The sequence below is a fragment of the Schistocerca piceifrons genome, chromosome X, assembly GCF_021461385.2.
Source record: "Schistocerca piceifrons isolate TAMUIC-IGC-003096 chromosome X, iqSchPice1.1, whole genome shotgun sequence".
Classification (NCBI taxonomy): Eukaryota; Metazoa; Arthropoda; class Insecta; order Orthoptera; family Acrididae; genus Schistocerca; species Schistocerca piceifrons.
In genome coordinates, this window is record NC_060149.1 from 191,031,710 (window position 1) to 191,050,527 (window position 18,818).

General features: G+C 43.7%; 2 protein-coding genes across 2 annotated transcripts in view; one reads left to right on the forward strand and one right to left on the reverse strand.

Annotated features, from left to right (window-relative positions):
* LOC124722244 (F-box protein At5g06550) overlaps positions 1-18,818 on the forward strand; it is a 610,244-nt gene that overhangs the window by 540,077 nt on the left and 51,349 nt on the right. The window lies entirely within an intron of this gene.
* Positions 1,581-3,158, reverse strand: LOC124721386 (actin, muscle). Its single transcript, XM_047246322.1, has one exon. It carries the CDS (start codon positions 3,115-3,117, stop codon positions 1,987-1,989), a length of 1,131 nt encoding a protein of 376 aa, XP_047102278.1. The 5' UTR covers positions 3,118-3,158; the 3' UTR covers positions 1,581-1,986.

An 18,818-nucleotide genomic window follows, 5' to 3' on the forward strand; every position in this document is an offset into this window, starting at 1 on the left:
TTTATGTCAAACCTGTGACAAGTTCAAATTAAAAGACAAATGCAATACACAGAGTGCAGTCAGCAACTGTATTTGTTCGATGCTCGACGCGTTCACCTACAGTCCTACATCTCCCTGATGACTGTCCCCATAAATATGATGAAATAAAAATCTTTAAACGTCTCGTCAAACCAATACATAATATAAAAAACTGTATGCAGCACATTTAGTGTTTCGTCTGAATGTAAAATTTTGGTACATCACTCGAGAATTCCCCTGACAAGAGGACACAATAATCCACTTTAATTAATTCCAAGGTGTGCGTCTCACGTCATAAAATTTACTTCCCACCCTCATAAAACGAACGCAAAATTGCTCTTTAAGAACAAATCCGTCGGCGGGAGGCTGAGAGTTAATAAGACCTGCGAGGCTGTTGGCACAGTCTTGTCTGCTGACTCGCTGCCAACAGCTTCGTACCAGAATACACGTGCGGCAAGGGAAAGCTCTGCTTTCAGTTCTATTCTCGTATCGCCAATATTTTTCACTTTCACCGTGTCAAGGAGTCGCGACCTATTATACATCACGGAATTTTTTATGTCAATTTTGTCTCATAAGAAGTATAAAGCACAAAATAACTAAACAAATTACACTTAATTTATATGACGCCTCTCTTAACTGTACACATCGTAATGAACAGAACGAGAACAATTTTCCTACCCGTAAAAATGAGATTCTACCTAGTGGGTAGTGATTTATACGTCCCGTTCTCTATGTTCATTGGATTCTTCGTATGTAATCAAATGACAGACGATGGACATTTCAGAATCACATAAATAGGTTGGTATGTCGCCAGTGGGCTCATGGCATGAGAAAGGATACTGATTATTCGACACCAAAGAGAATTATGCGTTTTTCTTTGCCGTTACAGCGAAAGCGATAGGGTAGTGATTTAAATGAATTTTGGTTTTATCATTTCCAATAACCAATATATTAAAAAACGAAAGCTAAACTTTAATTATATTATAACCAATATATTAAAAAACGAAAGCTAAACTTTAATTATATTAAAGTAATTCTTAAGACCAATTAATTAGCCCTATGGATGGTATAGGTGAAAAGGTAAGGGTTGGGGAGGATGGGATGTTTTAATTTTATCGTGAAATCGCTAATACGCTTCATACTCTCACAGGTACATTTCCCCGACATCATTTTGTTCATGTTTACGTGCATTCTCTTGCTCTACTTACTTGATTTTGTTTTTTGCTTAATTCTCTTTAGTTTGGAACATGATTTGCAATAACACAATGTGATCACGAAATTACAGGATACCCAGATTCTTTTAGAGATGGGATAAGTTGTGAGGTTTATTTCTTTGGAATTACAGGGGAGAGCGATAAAAAATTGCACAATTTCTTATCTTCTTTCATATTATCTCCATTGACGATTCGATAGTCCAAAGTAAAATAAGTTGAAACACAATGAATCGGTGGTTTATAAAAGAAATTGATTGATTTCGGAATTTTCCTCACAGTTTTCAATAAATTGCCATGTAGGTCATATAGGATATGTAAGGGAATATAAGGCACAAATAAAACAAACAGTCATCGATAGTTTCTTTAATATATTTTTGTGCAATGATGTATCGATATGTACATTATAAAGTTCTCAATGTGAGCACTTTGGAAATAATAGTTCTTCTCTCACATACATAAATAAAGTAATAACGAATAACTCTCGTAAAAAAAGCAATTCTCTTTGTATATTTCTAAAATAAGATGTTAACACATTATGTGACCGACAATAACGATAGGTGTTCGTAGAATGAAAATAATATCAGTAGTAACTATATCGTTCGTTTTGCAGTAATTGAATGCGTGCATAACAAAGGCCACTGAGTCGGATTTCCTTACATGAGAACGCAAAACAGAAAAATGATGATGTGTAGATGGGAGATGATGGAGCCGTTTGCTGGACAACCGCGGCGAATTGGCTGCTCTGAGTCGCAATTTAGAAGCACTTGCGGTGGACGATGCCGGGGCCGGATTCGTCGTATTCCTGTTTCGAGATCCACATCTGCTGGAAGGTGGACAGCGAGGCGAGGATGGAACCACCGATCCAGACGGAGTACTTCCTCTCAGGGGGAGCGATGATCTTGATCTTGATGGTCGACGGAGCCAGGGCGGTGATCTCCTTCTGCATCCTGTCAGCGATACCGGGGTACATGGTGGTACCGCCGGACAGTACGTTGTTGGCGTACAGGTCCTTACGGATGTCGACGTCGCACTTCATGATGGAGTTGTACACGGTCTCGTGGATACCGCACGATTCCATACCCAGGAAGGAAGGCTGGAAGAGGGCCTCGGGGCAGCGGAAGCGCTCGTTGCCGATGGTGATGACCTGGCCGTCAGGCAGCTCGTACGACTTCTCCAGGGACGTGGAGGCGGCCGCGGTCGCCATTTCCTGCTCGAAGTCCAGGGCGACGTAGCACAGCTTCTCCTTGATGTCACGGACGATTTCCCGCTCGGCGGTGGTCGTGAAGCTGTAACCGCGCTCCGTCAGGATCTTCATCAGGTAGTCGGTAAGATCGCGACCGGCCAAGTCCAGACGCAGGATGGCGTGGGGAAGAGCGTAACCTTCATAGATGGGGACGGTGTGGGAAACGCCGTCTCCAGAGTCGAGCACGATACCGGTGGTACGACCGGAGGCGTACAGGGACAGCACGGCCTGGATGGCGACGTACATGGCGGGCGCGTTGAAGGTCTCGAACATGATCTGCGTCATCTTCTCGCGGTTAGCCTTGGGGTTGAGGGGGGCCTCGGTGAGCAGGATGGGGTGTTCCTCTGGGGCGACTCGCAGCTCGTTGTAGAAGGTGTGGTGCCAGATCTTCTCCATGTCGTCCCAGTTGGTGATGATACCGTGCTCGATGGGGTACTTGAGGGTGAGGATACCTCTCTTGGACTGGGCCTCGTCTCCTACGTAGCTGTCCTTCTGCCCCATGCCCACCATGACTCCCTGGTGGCGGGGCCTGCCCACGATGGACGGGAAGACGGCTCGCGGCGCGTCGTCGCCCGCGAAGCCCGCCTTGCACATTCCGGAGCCATTGTCCACGACCAGAGCAGCAACGTCGTCGTCGCACATGATTGCGGTGTAGGTGTCGGGTCCTGCAGCGACTGAGCGGCCAGTGCCGGCGGCCGCTACTTATACCCTCGCCGGACTCCGGGAATAACTCGCGCCTTACAAGGGCGCGGCGCCGCCCACGCGCCTCCCACGGCCGCCTGCCATCTACGGCCGCTGCAGCCGCCGGACGCCACGCGCCGCACAACGTCACATGACGCACTAATATCGCCCACGTTCAAATAACCTACATACATTCGCACCTCCTTCGGAAATACCGAAGTCTGCACCCTCTTTACTTTTTTCTCGCGCGCTATCCGAAGATACCCCGCAGTTCCGAAGCGCAGCGGGGGTCGCTTCTATTCTGATCCGACTGGCATCTGTTTTTGCAGAGTTAGCGTATAAATCTAAATACGGCATAAAATTCGAAATATACAATAAACGGAATAACGAAATCGGCTGCAGTATATCATTCCGATTGCCTAGTAAGTGATTCGCACGTTTAGTGGACGTACAACATGTATATTATCTAATCATTGTGTCTTCCTTAATCGTGAACTTGTGTAACCCAATATTTGAGTGATAATATTTAATCTGTATTATTTCCAATAAGTATTTGAGTTTGTGCGTTCTTCCTGTGTGATATGACACAGTTTTCTCGGAGGAGAAATACTTCGTTTGAAAATTTCGTACATCCAGAGATCTGTTTCGCTACTCATCTGCGACGACGTTCCTTCGTAAATGATATAAAAGAATACGAGTCAAAATTATTAATAATTTTTACTTCTAAATACCATCTTCAGCTGTTCTCCACGAACATTACGAAATTGCGTGCTGCGTAGGTCACCTATAACTGAAAGGTTGGCCATTGAGGTTAACATTAATGACGCCTTAGGAGCATTAAATTGGTTTACGAAACGAGTTAAGCAAAAACAGTGTGGAAAAATATATATGAATTCGGAAAAGAGCCTCCGTTGAGCGTTTTAATGTGGAAATCTTGTTTCTAATCGATTTCTTTTCCATTGACGATTTTTTTCTATCTGAAAACACATAACTGTAGGCGGCTACTGACTAATCTGAACGTTCTTTTGAATCCAATCTTTTCAATACTCCTCTCCTATAATTCGAGGCAGATACTGAAAGTCTTACGTACTCTTCGTAATTCGTGAGGTCAAAATGTACACGGTCTGAAGTAGTAAGAGCAAGATAAACGTGCACTCTGAATCTGATCTAGCTGCCTCTTAGACAAATGTCATCTGCCATTGCTTCGAAGGCTTCTAAGAGACATATGCTAAGCAAAATTAGTCTCAGGCAGCAGCGTTAGAAGGAAATATATTTATAGGCTATAATGTAAATGTTGCGATAATTTAACGGTTACTGTTCCACAAAGAACCCAAACCTGGATCTAAATAGCTACTTTGGGAACGGAGGGACGTAAGATTGGCATACAGGTTGCACTCCAAACATCTACATAACAATGAAAATATCGCCTGTATGCGCTGTGTGTTAGGAAACAAACTTGTTCCATTCACTCATGGCACTTGGCGTTGACAACAGTAAAGCCCACTTTACCCTTCGCCCTGAAGCTTGTATTCAGTACTGCTGGGTTTGTTTTTCTGCCGCTGTTATTTATGCGTTAAATGGTTCAAATGGCTCTGAGCACTATGCGACTTAACTTCTGAGGTCATCAGTCTCCTAGAATTTAGAACTGCTTAAACCTAACTAACCTAAGGACATCACACACATCCACGCCCGAGGCAGGATTCGAACCTGCAACCGTAGCGGTCGCGCGGTTCCGTACTGTAGCGCCTAGAACCGCTCGGCCACCCCGGCCGGCTATTTATGCGTTAACAGCGATGTACAGCAGTATAGATAAATTTACGCTGCCTAATATGCACCTCGTGTGTGGGGTCACTGAATTCAGTGCAAGAATGGCATAACGAAGCTCAGCCGAGCTGTTCCCGCAGCGACGTTAACTACATAATAGTACATACTTACGCGTCTATACGCAGGCACCTACTAGAAACCGGATCTTGCGTGTTATGGTGTTTGTACATTACAGGCTTTTTCACTATTGTGGTAGTATTGGCGAAGAAATAAAGATAATCAGGGTAACGCACCGAATAAATCATAATTACAATATTATTCCGCAACGTGTCACCTACTTGTAACACAGTCTCCATGACTTACATAGAGAACTTAGTTCTTTATCTTTGATTTTACAGTGCCTTCGTACTTTTGAAAGTGTGTGTGTGTGTGTGTGTGTGTGTGTGTGTGTGTGTGTGTGTGTGTGATGGAACAAGTGAAGTCAACGGCTCCTTTGCTGTGCAGACTACCATCTCAGTTATCTATTGGCCGAGAAATCGCTATGTCCCCCTCTAATAACTTCCGTTTTTTTCTTCCATAGGGAATGATATGTGACTCTCATGTTATTGAAAATCAATAAATCCAGCGATCTAATAGCTCGCCGAAAACTTGCCTAGTCATCACTGTTTTCAAAATCTTTTCCTTAGCTAAGATTTCTTTTGCAGAATACGAGACACCACATCTTCTTTCAGTTTAAGACTTTTTTTAGTTTATGTTGATCAACAAGGGCTGTGTTCCAATTTAAATCTCTGTTCTTTACATATTCTTACCTCATTTGCAATATTGTTTCATCTGCTCCCAAATTTATCTTTCTTTTCATTTTTTCATACTGCTCTAGTTTTCATTTTTTCCCGTAGATATCTAAATTTACATCATCATTCATGACATCTATCGTAATTTTTTGATTCTTGAACATTGTTCGGTCAGACCTTCTTCTGATTTCCCGACCCATTTTTCCAAAAATACTGCACTGTCAGTCTCCTTAATCCACACTCACCCACTTCGATAATGCCTCTATGAAGTATCATCCGTCACCCTAAAATTCTCATTCTTTGTCATCAACCCTAAAGATCGTTTGACGCACATCTCCATTTCTGTCGCTTGCCAGTTATCCTCTTGAGCCGTGCGGGGTAGCCGCGCGGTCTGGGGACCCTTGTCACGATTCGCGCGGTCTCTCCCGTCGTAGGTTCGAGTCCTCCCTCGGGCATGAGTGTGTTGTCCTTAACGTAAGTTAGTTTAAATTAGATTAAGTAGTGTGTAAGCCTAGTGACCGATGACCTCAGCAGCTTGGTCCCGTAGGAACTTGCCACGAATTTCCAAAATTTCTCCTCTTGGTTCAAATGGCTTTGAGCACTATGGGACTTAACGTCTGAGGTCATCAGTGCCCTAGAACTTAGAACTACTTAAACCTAAGTAATCTATGGATATCACACACATCCATGTCCGAGGCAGGATTCGAACCTGCGACCGTAGCTGTCGTGCGGTTCCAGACTGAAGCGCCTAGAACCGCTCGGCCACTAAAGCCGGCTTTCTCCTCTAGATTTCAGTACAATTGCTGAGCTGTCAACCATCTACCTTGTATGTTCATATCTAGGCCTGCCCCTACAAAAATGGTTCAAATGGCTCTGAGCGCTATGGGACTTAACATCTGAGGTCATCAGTCCCCTAGAACTTAGAACTAATTAAACCTAATTAACCTAAGGACATCACACACATCCATGCCCGAGGCAGGATTCGAACCTGCGACCGTAGCGGTCGCGCGGTTCCAGACTGAAGCGCCTAGAACCGCTCGGCCACACCGGCCGGCCCTGCCCCTACAATTCCTTTCCTTCGATTACAGTTTTCAGCAACTACTCCTGTCGTAATATTTTATTATATCTGGTCGGGTTGATGAGTTGTTGCTTACGCAATTTTTTTCTCATTGATTCGTTGCAGAATGCCTTCCTTATTCTTGCAATCTATCAGATTAACAGTCTCCCGTAACATAATATTTCAAAGTCTTATAATATTTTCAGTTTTGTTTTTCTCACTGTCCATGTTTCTCTAAAAATGTTCTCCAAACATAGCTTTTCACTAAAACTTTTTCCGGTCTGAAGGTTTATTTATGTTAGCAGCTGAATCTTTCTAAAGAAACCCTTTTTCCCATGTCCTTCACGCAACTTCGCGCTTTATGTTTTCTACTTGTGAGACAGCAAAATTCACCTTCATCTTCAAGACTTTCTTATTCACTTTTAACATTTGACCATTCAGCCTTATCACCTGCTGCTCACACCGTGACCTTAGTTTTTGATTTCTTTATACGCATATCATAGCCATCAATTGGCACCTATTCCATCGTATTAAGGACTCGATTCATTTCCTCTTCACTTTCGGCGCCACTGGCTCTGAGCACTATGCGACTTAACTTCTGAGGTCATCAGTCGCCTAGAACTTAGAACTAATTAAACCTAACTAACCTAAGGACATCACACACATCCATGCCCGAGGCAGGATTCGAACCTGCGACCGTAGCGGTCACGCGGTTCCAGACTGAAGCGCCTTTAACCGCACGGCCACACCGGCCGGCTCGGCGCCACTGCTACATCATCAGCGAATAGTCAGCGAACAATATCGCACTGACTTTCTGTCCGTGATAAACCATCCCCATTTCGACCCAGTGCTTTACTTCGTTCATTCTTTGTTTAGCATATGAAATAAATAATAGTGGTGGCAAAGACCAACCTTTCATTGTACCTCTACTGATTTTGTCGTCTTGTACTCTTTCTGCAGTATCGACTACTCATTTCCACTTCGATTAAAGAGAATGAATTACCTTTCTAGTCCTGTAGTTCTTACCACGCTTCTTAACAATGGAGAGCATTTTATTTCATCCCATATCCATAAATTCAGATGTATGTTTTCTTCTTTTTCATACATTTGCGCTTTATTTTCAACCAAAATGTCAAAATTGTTTCTCAGGTGCTCCTAATGCTTCTAAATCATACTAGTCCTTTCTTGATTAAATTTTTCCCTGCATTGCATGATAAAATACTACTATCAGTATTTTGACATAGGTGATCCCAGACTGATTGTCTGGTGATTTTTGTAACTTTCCGTACTCGCTTTATTCAAAAGTGTAATAATTACATTCTTTTCTAAATCTGGCGGAACTTCCCCGCCTTCATAAATGTTATCCACCATCTTTATAGATGCTCTATTTTTTAGCCTGAATACCGTAATAGTTCCACTGGTATTCGGTCAGTTTTTGGACGTTAGTTCCTTCCGAGAAATAAGGGCATTTCTCCAGATAATTTCCGTACAGTTTGATGAAGTACACGTGGCTATTTTTGTTCAACTTTCTGTCTTACTCTCATGTGATAATGTTAATGTTTGTTAGTTCGTATATAGCTAAATTTTATTGCTCTGTATTTTGGTTATATTTTTGTAATACGCCGGTTATTAAAATGGAAACACAGGGAAGGATAGCAAATAACGAAATTTTGCTTATTGTACCTATACAGTACAGCAGGAAGAATATACAGGGTGAGTCACCTAGCGTTACCGCTGGATATATTTCGTAAACCACATCAAATACTGAAGAATCGATTCCACAGACCTAACGTGAGGAGAGGGGCTAGTGTAATTGGTTAATACAAACCATTAAAAAATGCACGGAAGAATGTTTTTTAACACAAACCTACGTTTTTTTAAATGGAACCCCGTTAGTTTTGTCAGCACATCTGAACACATAAATAAATACGTAATCATTGCCGTTTGTTGCATTGTAAAATGTTAATTACAACCGGAGATATTGTAACCTAAAGTTGACGCTTGAGTACCACTCCGCTGTTCGATCGTGTGTATCGGAGAGCACCGAATTACGTAGGGATCCAAAGGGAACGGTGATGGACCTTAGATACAGAAGAGACTGGAACAGCACATTACGTCCACATGCTAACACCTTTTTATTGGTCTTTTTCACTGACGCTGTACCTAAGGTCCATCACCGTTCCCTTTGGATCCCTACGTAATTCGGTGCTCTCCGATACACACGATCGAACAGCGGAGGAGTGGTACTCAAGCGTCAACTTTAGGTTACAATATCTCCGGTTGTAATTAACATTTTACAATGCAACGAACGGCACTGATTACGTATTTGTTTATATGTTCAGATGTGCTAACAAAACTAACGGGCTTCCATTTAAAAAACGTAGGTTTGTGTTAAAAAACATACTTCCGTGCATTTTTTTATGGTTTGTATTAACCAGTTACACTAGCCCCTCTCCTCACGTTCGGTCTGTGGAATCGATTCGTCAGTATTTGATGTGGTTTACGAAATATATCCAGCGGTAACGTTAGGTGACTCACCCTGTACAATTAAATCTGTAGGTGATGTGAGGGGTGTACAGGGTGCGAAATTGTTAAGGCATCGACTTAAACTGAGCTTAGAGGAGAGATAAGGATACGTCATTCCACGCTACCTCATCTCTCTCACAGATTTCATCAATCGAAGTGATTTGCAGTGGTGGATGCCAGGTTCCCGGTAACGCACGATGAGATGAATGCGTGAGAGATGAGGAGAACATGGTGGTCACGACAACAGTCGAACTCCCTTTCTATCGAGGTAGGCCAGGATAGCACGGACAACATGTAATCCTGCGTTATCTTGTTGAAAGACAAGGTCACGGAGACCTCGAAGATACGGCACAGCAACCGGCCTGCCCTCTATACGTCTTAAATCCACGGCGAAACAAGCAATACGTATGTGCGGGCGACAGCTAGACCTGTGGGGTGTTGAGTTCGTGCATGACGTAAAGTATGGCTCTCATGTACCCATCGATTCCATATGCTCGCGACAGTCGTAGGACTCTGATCAACGCGAGCAGTAAAATCGCGGAACGATAAACCGCAGTCTCGATACCCTAGGATCCTTCCGCTGTCGAATTTCGACACGTACTAGTTTCTCCTTCTTGCACGGGGCATAATGCGATCTTCTCACAAACAGCCGAGAATCAAATGCATTTTGTGTATGAGAAATCCACTTTGTAACCTTCCCCTGTGTACAGAATGTAGATTGCGTTGCAACCTACCTACTTTGTGCTGTTATGCTGAAATGATAATTATTTGCATATCCAAGCTTGTAGCGAACTTGACGACATTTTGACATCTGTTGCATGCCGCCCACATGATGTTTCATTTTTAATGTACAACGAGTGCTATACCATCGCTTCCACTAATAACATCACTATTTCCACCACAGAAACTATCTATGAAATTAATAATTGTGCAGAAATTTAATGAATGGATCTATGGGGATGAGATCGGTGAAGCTGCAACGACATGAATAATATAAGTGCACATCGTTCAGATACACTGAACCTGTGGCGTAATGATTATGTAGTGAAGAACGACATTTTCATGCCCGTGGAGGATTTCGTTATTATCACGAGCAGTCGCCTTAACCATTAGGTTCGCTGAACTCTCCGCCTGGCCTGACTCAAACTCCCATTGCCACGGATGTTTCCATTTATGAATTTTTATTGGTCACGATAAGTAGGAAATACGATTTAGCACGAATACTAAAAGCCAGATCACGCTGAACTCAACGTCCTCCTCTTTGCTGAAAGCACTTGGCAATCTGTACTGCCTCCACCGCTACAACTTAGAAGAGTACCCCCTCCTGAATGGCACAGCCCGATTCTTATCAAAATGAATCCTGTGTTTCTTGGCTACGAAGACTGTGTCGTCTTTGTCATCTTGTGTTCGTTTTTCCACATTTCCCTTTGTAATACTCACATCCTTCTTCGTGGAAAAATTGAACACACACTGATAACTGCCATTACAAGGCCTAAATCTGTTTTAGTTATGTGTATGATGCGGTTTTATGGTGGATGCACAGCAGAAAGGACCTATGCCTTCCTCATGAACTCCTGGATAAGGTTACCGACGTCAACTCGTTTAAATTTTTACAGTTAACAGTGAGAAGCTATATGAATTAGGACGAATACCTAAAGTCTGCAACAAGTAACGTGAATAGGAAGACCTAGATTTGTGGGAAGAGTTTTGGGAAAATGAAGTGCATCTGTAAAGTAAATCACACACAAGATACTAGTCCTACCTTTTCTGGAGTATTTCTCCAGTGTTACGAATCCTTATGAAGCCGTCATGACGCAGAGAGACGCGCTGCTGTGATGGTAGCAGATCAGGATAGCCCATACAAATGTGTAACAGAGATCCTCGAGCAACTTATATGTGAATTACATCTATACTCTTCAGATCACTGTAAATTGCATGGCAGAGGGTACGTCCCACTGCACCAGTTATTAGGGCTTTTTATCGTTGCATTCACGTATAGAACACCGGAAAAATGATTGTTTAAAGGCCTCTATGCATGCTGTAATTAGTCTAATCTTATCATCACGATCCCTATGGGAGCAGTATGTAGTGAGTTGTATTATATGCCTAGATTGATCATTTAAAGCCGGTCCTTGAAAGTTTGTTACTAGGCTTTCTCGGGATAATTTCCGTGTATCTTCAGGAGTCTGCCAGGTTAGTTCTTACAACATTTCTGTAGCAGTCTCCCACGTTTTAAACAAATCTGTGACCATTCGCGCTGCCCTGCTCTGTACATGTTCAATATCTCCCGTTAGTCCTATCTGGTAGCGGTCCCACATACTTGAGCAATATTCTAGTATGGGTTCCACGAATGTTTTGCAAGCAATCTCATTTGTGGACTGATTGCATTTCCCTAGTATTCTACCGAAGTCTGCTATCTACTTTACCCAAGACTGACCCTATACATCGTTCCATTTGATGTCCTTACTAAGTGTTACAATCTTATGAAGATTTGACTTCTTTCAAACTGTACTTAGAATTTTTAGCATATTGCAGCCCCGGCAACTGTGATATATTAATATTTTGGAGAATCAGCCTCAGTTGTACTTCATTGTAGATAACATAATCTGAGGAAAGACTGAGGTTACTATTCATATTGTCCGCAAGGTGATTAATATGCAACGTGAAGACAAGGGACTCAACACAACTTCCCTGCGGTACAGGCGAAGTTACTTCAACATCTGTCGATGACTCTCCATGCAAGATAAGTTTCTTATGCTCTTCAGCGTAGAAGCGCATGCCCGTAGCTATGTGGACATGACCGCCACCTTTGGAAGCCAGGGTATCCACAGAATATTCATAATAAAACGCAGAATAAAGAGCAACACATGTTCACTGAAAATGTTGAAATAATCATCGTCGTTCATTTTCACGGTAACCTGAAAGAGTGGGTTAAAGTGATGATACAGGTAACACCCACAAAACATCAAACAACCACATCCGGCCTTAACTACACCCTCCACGTGGTGCCGTCGGTGCACTCGAGGCCTCGCATCATTTGCAACAGCCAAGACTCGTCGGACAACACTACACGCCTCCTGTCACCGCTGGCCAGTTTTTTTGTTGTGTGGTCTACTAACAAATACATCTTCACGTGTCGCTGTGAGTAATGGCCTTTTGTGGGGTACCCGACTCCAAATATCTACTGCATCCAATTCCCCTCGCAACTCTCGTTCGGAAACTGGTTGAGATGGACTTGCAATACTGAAAGCAGCAGTTATTGTCAGGTTCCAAACCGATAGTCATTGACGACAAGTGACACACATCTTCAGTCCCTACCTGTTAGTATCTATGACCACTGTTCTTATACCGTGTTCCACGGCTGCTAGCTACATACCATTCCTTGTAGATACATTGGTCACTCCGCGTTGATACACTGACAAATAGGGCAACTTTAGTAACGGCGTGGCCATGAGCACGCCGAAACATGATAGTTCCAACTTCATGTTCTATCACGTCTTCACGTCGACCCATCTTACTGGACTGATTCCACACACCCGCCTCGCACATACACTGATCAACCAGAACATTATGACTACCGCCCTACTACCGACATAAACCATTCCAGACGATAACAGGGTCACTTGGTAAGGAATGACTGCTAGTCAGACACACGCACAGTGCATGTAGCATCAGTGAGCTCTCTGTGTGGAGAATGGGGAAGACGTGCCAACTATCTTAGTTTGACCGAGGACAGCTTGTGATGGCCCAGAGACTCAGCGCAAGCACTTCGGAAACAGCACGACTTGTCGGGTGTTCGAGGTGCACTGCGGCGAGTGTCTTCAACACGAGATGAAACCAAGATGAAACCACGTCCAGACGTCTTCGGGTTGGGCGGCCATCCCTCATTACAGATGTCGGACGTCGTACGCTGGACAGACTGGTAAAACAGGATAGGCAGCGAACTGTGGCGGAACTGATATCAGACTTTGATGCTGGGCAGACTATAAGTGTGTCTGAACACACAGTGCACCGAACACTCTTAACAATGGAGCTCCACATTCGACGACCCCTGCATGTGTCAATGTTAACACCACGACATCGGCAACTACGACTGGGATGGGCACGTGACTGTCGGCACTGGACGTTGGCGCAGTGGCAGAGCGTTGCCTGATCTGATGAATCCCGATACCTTCTTTATCATGCGAATGAGGGGGCGCGAATCCGTCGTCTTCCAGGGGAACAGCTCCTTGACACCTGTACTACGGGCAGCGGCTTCATTTGCTCTGGGGAACATTCAGGTGGGCATCCACGAGTCCTGTGGAGCTAGTGCAAGGCACCATGACGGCCAAGGCGTATCGTACACTGGTTGCAGACTACGTACACCCCTTCATGAAGATCATGTTTCCCGACGGCAGTGGATTTTTCAGTAAGATAATGCGCCTTTTCATAAGACAAGGAGTGTGGTGGAGTGGTTCGAGTAACACAGCGGAGAGTGCAAATTGATGTGCTGGCCCCCCAACTCGCCAGATATGAACCCGATCGAACACATCTGGGATGTGACTGAACGTGGTGTCAGAGTTCATCGCCACCCTTGACGGAATTTACGGGAATTAGGTGTCTGACACATGCCAACTCCCTCCAGCTACCTACCGAGGCCTCATTGCTTCCATGTCAAGACGCGTCGCCGCTGTTACCCGTACTAAAGGTGGACATGCCGGCTAATAGATAGGTGGCCATAATGTCTGGCTGATCAGTGTACATACCACTTCACTACTACGAGTTACGTCAGCAGTGGAGGGAGACAGGTTCACCCGGCAGCAGTTGCACAGTATAGACACCGTCCCTGTGTGTTCTTTTAATACGCTGACTAGTATCCTATCTGGTCGGCTTATGTGACCCATGACTCATTTCCAAGTAGTAACAGCCATTATCTTATAAAATTTCAATCATGTCTACTTCCGTGTTTTATTTTTAGGCATCTATTTGATGTTCGAGGCTACGGCCTTGCCGCAGTGGATCCACCGGTTCCCGTGAGATCACCGAAGTTAAGCGCTGTCGGGCGTGGCCGGCACTTGGATGAGTGACCATCCGGGCCGCCATGAGCTGTTGCCATTTTTTCGGGGTGCACTCAGCCTCGTGATGCCAACTGAGGAGCTACTCGACCGAATAGTAGCGGCTCCAGTCAAAAGAAACCATCATAACGACCGGGAGAGTGGTGTGTTGACCACAGGCCCCTCCTATCCACATCCTCAGCTGAGGATGACACGGCGGTCGGATGGTCCCTATGGGCCACTTGTGGCCTGAACGCGGAGTGCTTTTATTTGATGTTCCACATATATTTAAGAGTTTTGCTAGTTTTTTCTCTATATCTCTATCATACACTATAAATAGTTACAGTGTTTAACTTATAGCTGTATTAAGCACAAATTTCATTGTCGCCGTTCCCTTATACAGCTAGTGTACATTCGTATTCACAACTGCGCATACATTTCATGAATTTAATAACGGCTATAGTCACTGCAGTGCCTGTTTCTTCTGACATGTATGCATGTCCGTAAGAACATTGCATGTTTTACTTATCCACCGGTACCAAGCAGCGACTTTCAATTAAAACGACCTCTCCAGTAGGGAAATTAGATTATGTGTGTATGAGTTCAGGTTGTGACGTAGGGACGACGACATATGGAAGTTTGGGTCTGGCCGTGAGTCGTGCACGGTTAGCCGAAGTGGTCAAGGCGACCGCTCACATAAAACTAGAAATCCGAGTTCAAGTCACAGTCCACCACAAATTTTCATTGCTGTCGTTCCCTTATACAGCTGATGGTTGTTACTACGTGCAACTGCGAGTACATTTAACGTATTCCACAAATGAGAGCTCCGTATCTTATTTTGAAAAACATGCAGCAGATGTTGGTACGAAATATAGCAGAAATATCGATACAGCTGAAATGGTTAACGAAATCTCGTAAAGAAGAAGAAAACAATTTCAGAAAGGTAATTTTTCTCTGAGGGGGAAGAGGGGGGGGGGCACAGCTTTGGCTGTTCTGCCAAGAGCGCAGATTCACCTCAGCACTGGTCTGATGATAGCTCGCTACCTGTTTAATGATAAAAATATAATTTCGAAATTAAAAGATAGTTGCATATAGTACTAAGGACCAACATCTCTGGGAAACAACACATCAAAAGTAAGTTAGTAACGTCAAAAAAGACAGTAACTCGTCCTTCCACAGATACCTTTGTTTATTCATACGAACAGTTTCGTGCTATTAATCCCGTAATCAAATATTTCGTGGATAATTACGAAGGATGAACAAAAATTATTAAGAAACAGCGAGCGGCTGAACGTGCTCCATATACTAAATCGAGCAGTACCTTCGCGGGCCGGAGTGGCCGAGCGGTTCTAGGCGCTACAGTGTGGAACAGCGCGACCGCTATGGTCGCAGGTTCGAATCCTGCCTCGGGCATGGATGTGTGTAATGTCCTTGGTTATTTAGGTTTAAGTAGTTCTAAGGTCTAGGGGACTGATGACCTCACATGTTAAGTCCCATAGTGCTCAGAGCCATTTGAACCATTTGAACAGTACCTTCATCCTTTCATGAAACTTGTTACAATATTAAAGTTTCAGCGGTTGAGAGACTTTTCTGCAAATACATTGCGTTATCGTGACAGACCTGAAAGTTATTTAGCATAAATGTCATGTTATGGAACGTAGCAGTTAATCACGTCTTATATATCAGGCCACAGAACAATGACTAGAAGTCCAAAATGTTAATGTTACCGAAAGCTAAGAAAATACATTTAACGATTGTACCAAAATCCGAAATCGCTTATAATAGCTACGTCTGCGATATGTGCGTCTAGGTAAAAATTTAGAATTTGTTTCCGAAATATGTAAATATAATAGTGAAGACCTATCTGTTAGTTTTCTCTTTATGAGCTTCTCATTATTAGTTTACAATGTGGCACAAAATACTACCCAGTATCTCTGAACGTAATTAACTGTTGGCCACTCTTTCTACCGTTTCAGGTATAAAAATTCATTTAATGGAGGATCAAAACGCTCTCAAAATGTTTACAATCCGAGTGACGATATTGGCATATTGATTGTTAGAAATTCGCGCTGATGCAGTGGAGGCCGAATGGTCAGGCCGAGCACTTCGTGGCGCGACTTTTAGGGTAAGCAGTGACGTGGGACACTAAATATAGAGGCACGTCGAAGGGGAGAGTGGCGGTCTGCAGAGAGGAGAGATTCTGCTGCTAGAGCCGCGGTCTGCGGGCTGCGGGCTGCGGCAATCCAGGCGCAACACACTCACGACGCTTCTGCGTCCTCACAATGCAATCCTAGCGCAAGCGCTTGTCGCTTTCAGCAGAGCATCGGAGGCATGCCTTTTGCGCATGCGTGTAGTATCGAAAAAATGTAACAGCATATAGCTTTCCGCCCTTGGGGAAAAATCTCGTGCGCTATTTGACAACCGCCAAGCGTGATCAGTCTCCCTACGAAATATTTGTTTTGTTAATAAAAACCGCCTTTATTGCAGCACTGTATTTATTTCTCCCAGTCGCGTTTCGCCTTTTTCACTTTAAGGCATTATCATTGGGACAGTTCGCGTTTCTGGTTGGCATCTGCGTTTCCTCACATCTATTCCCATGCTGAAGGTCGCACTACAACTCTATTTAGGGAACATAAATACGTTTTGATGTTCCGAACTTTTTTCTTCACACTTTTTATCTTGTTTGCCCTCATTGTTGTAACACACTATCAGTCTTCAATCACTAATTATAGATATTTGATTGAAAACCGTGATTTCAAGACGTAACTTTGTGAGTTCACGTCCGCAGCTCGTGGTCGTGCGGTAGCGTTCTCAGTTCCCGCGCCCGGGTTCCCGGGTTCGTGATGACTGGGTGTTGTGTGATGTCCTTAGGTTGGTTCGGTTTAAGTAGTTCTAAGTTCTAGGGGACTGATGACCATAGATGTTAAGTCCCATAGTGCTCAGAGCCATTTGAACCACTTTTGTGAGTTCACTGTGTGTCTAAACTTGATTGGGTTGTTTATCAAAAAGGCGAGGAACTATCCCACTGATGATGGCTTATAGCGAAAAAGGCCAAAGGTGTCTGGGAGAACAGTAAGAACAGGCGGTTTTTGTTTACAAAACAAATATTTCTGTGCTTGCTGCGGAGGATGGCTACGCAATCAAACCCATTCTCTGGAACTATACGTGTATTTAGTAGTGTTGTATGTTTTGTGGAGTGTTTTGACAACGACGTTTATCGACCGTACGAAAATGCACGCCAGCCTTCACAGTGCACACACATAGTGGAAGTGTAATTCAGAAGATTATCTGAACAAAAATATGAACACAGACGACTGAAAAAGTCTCAGTTTAATAAATACGAAAGCTAATAAACTTAAAAAGGTTGCGTAAATTGAATTTATAAATAAAATCTTTGACATGAAAATGAGTGAAAGTGAAAACGAATTTCATTTATCATTACTGTGAAACTAGCTATATACTAAATGTTCTCAAAAAATGGTTCAGATGGCTCTGACCACTATGGGACTTAACATCTGAGGTCATCAGTTCCCTATAACTTAGAACTACTTAAACCTAACTAACCTAAGGACATCACACACATCCATACCCGAGGTAGAAGTCGAACCTGCGACCGTAGCAGTCGCGCGCTTCCGGACTGAAGCGCCTAGAACCGCCCGGCCACAGCGGCCGGCTACTAAATGTTCTGAAATTTTAAAACATCTGCCAATTTCCAATAATAAACAAGCTAATAAGTGCCGGCTGGTGTGGCCGAGCGGTTCTAGGCGCTACAGTCTGTAACCGTGCGACCGCTACGGTCGCAGGTTCGAATCCTGCCTTGGGCATGGATTTGTGTGATGTCCTTAGGTCAGTTAGGTTTAAGTAGTTCTAAGTTCTAGGGGACTGATGATCTCAGAAGTTAAGTCCATTTGAACCAAACTAATAAGTGATGTTATTATATTATTTTTGTACATCTTAAAGTATTGTACTAAAACAATTTCGTTACACGAGAAATGTAATTGAATGCAACTAGTTTCCAACCAAGCGGGATACCAAAATCTTTCAGTGACATTTAATGTGGATTGCGAGAACACTGAACCAACATGTGGACCGAATGGTACGCACGCAGTTACTGAGTGTGTTAGGCAACTTATGGCCTTCCGTTCCCGTGTGTTTATACCAGAGCACGCGGAATGAGGGCTAGTGTTGAACTGGACATACTTGTAACATCCTCTCGTATCCCTGGAAACTACGCTGAGCAGTAGTTTGAGGTGTCAGCCCACACACTCTGTTGGAGTCACTAGAATGAATATGCTGTAACTAATGAATATTTGTGCCATTCTGGGACCGGAACCCAGTTTTCCTGCTTATCGCAAGCAGTCTTCTTAACCATCGGGCTATCTGAACATACCGCCAGACCTGACATAAACTTTCATTCTCACTGATGGTTCCCTTATTCTTCGTGACTTCACAATTCCCCCAAAACATGAGACCTATTAGTTTTAAATAAAC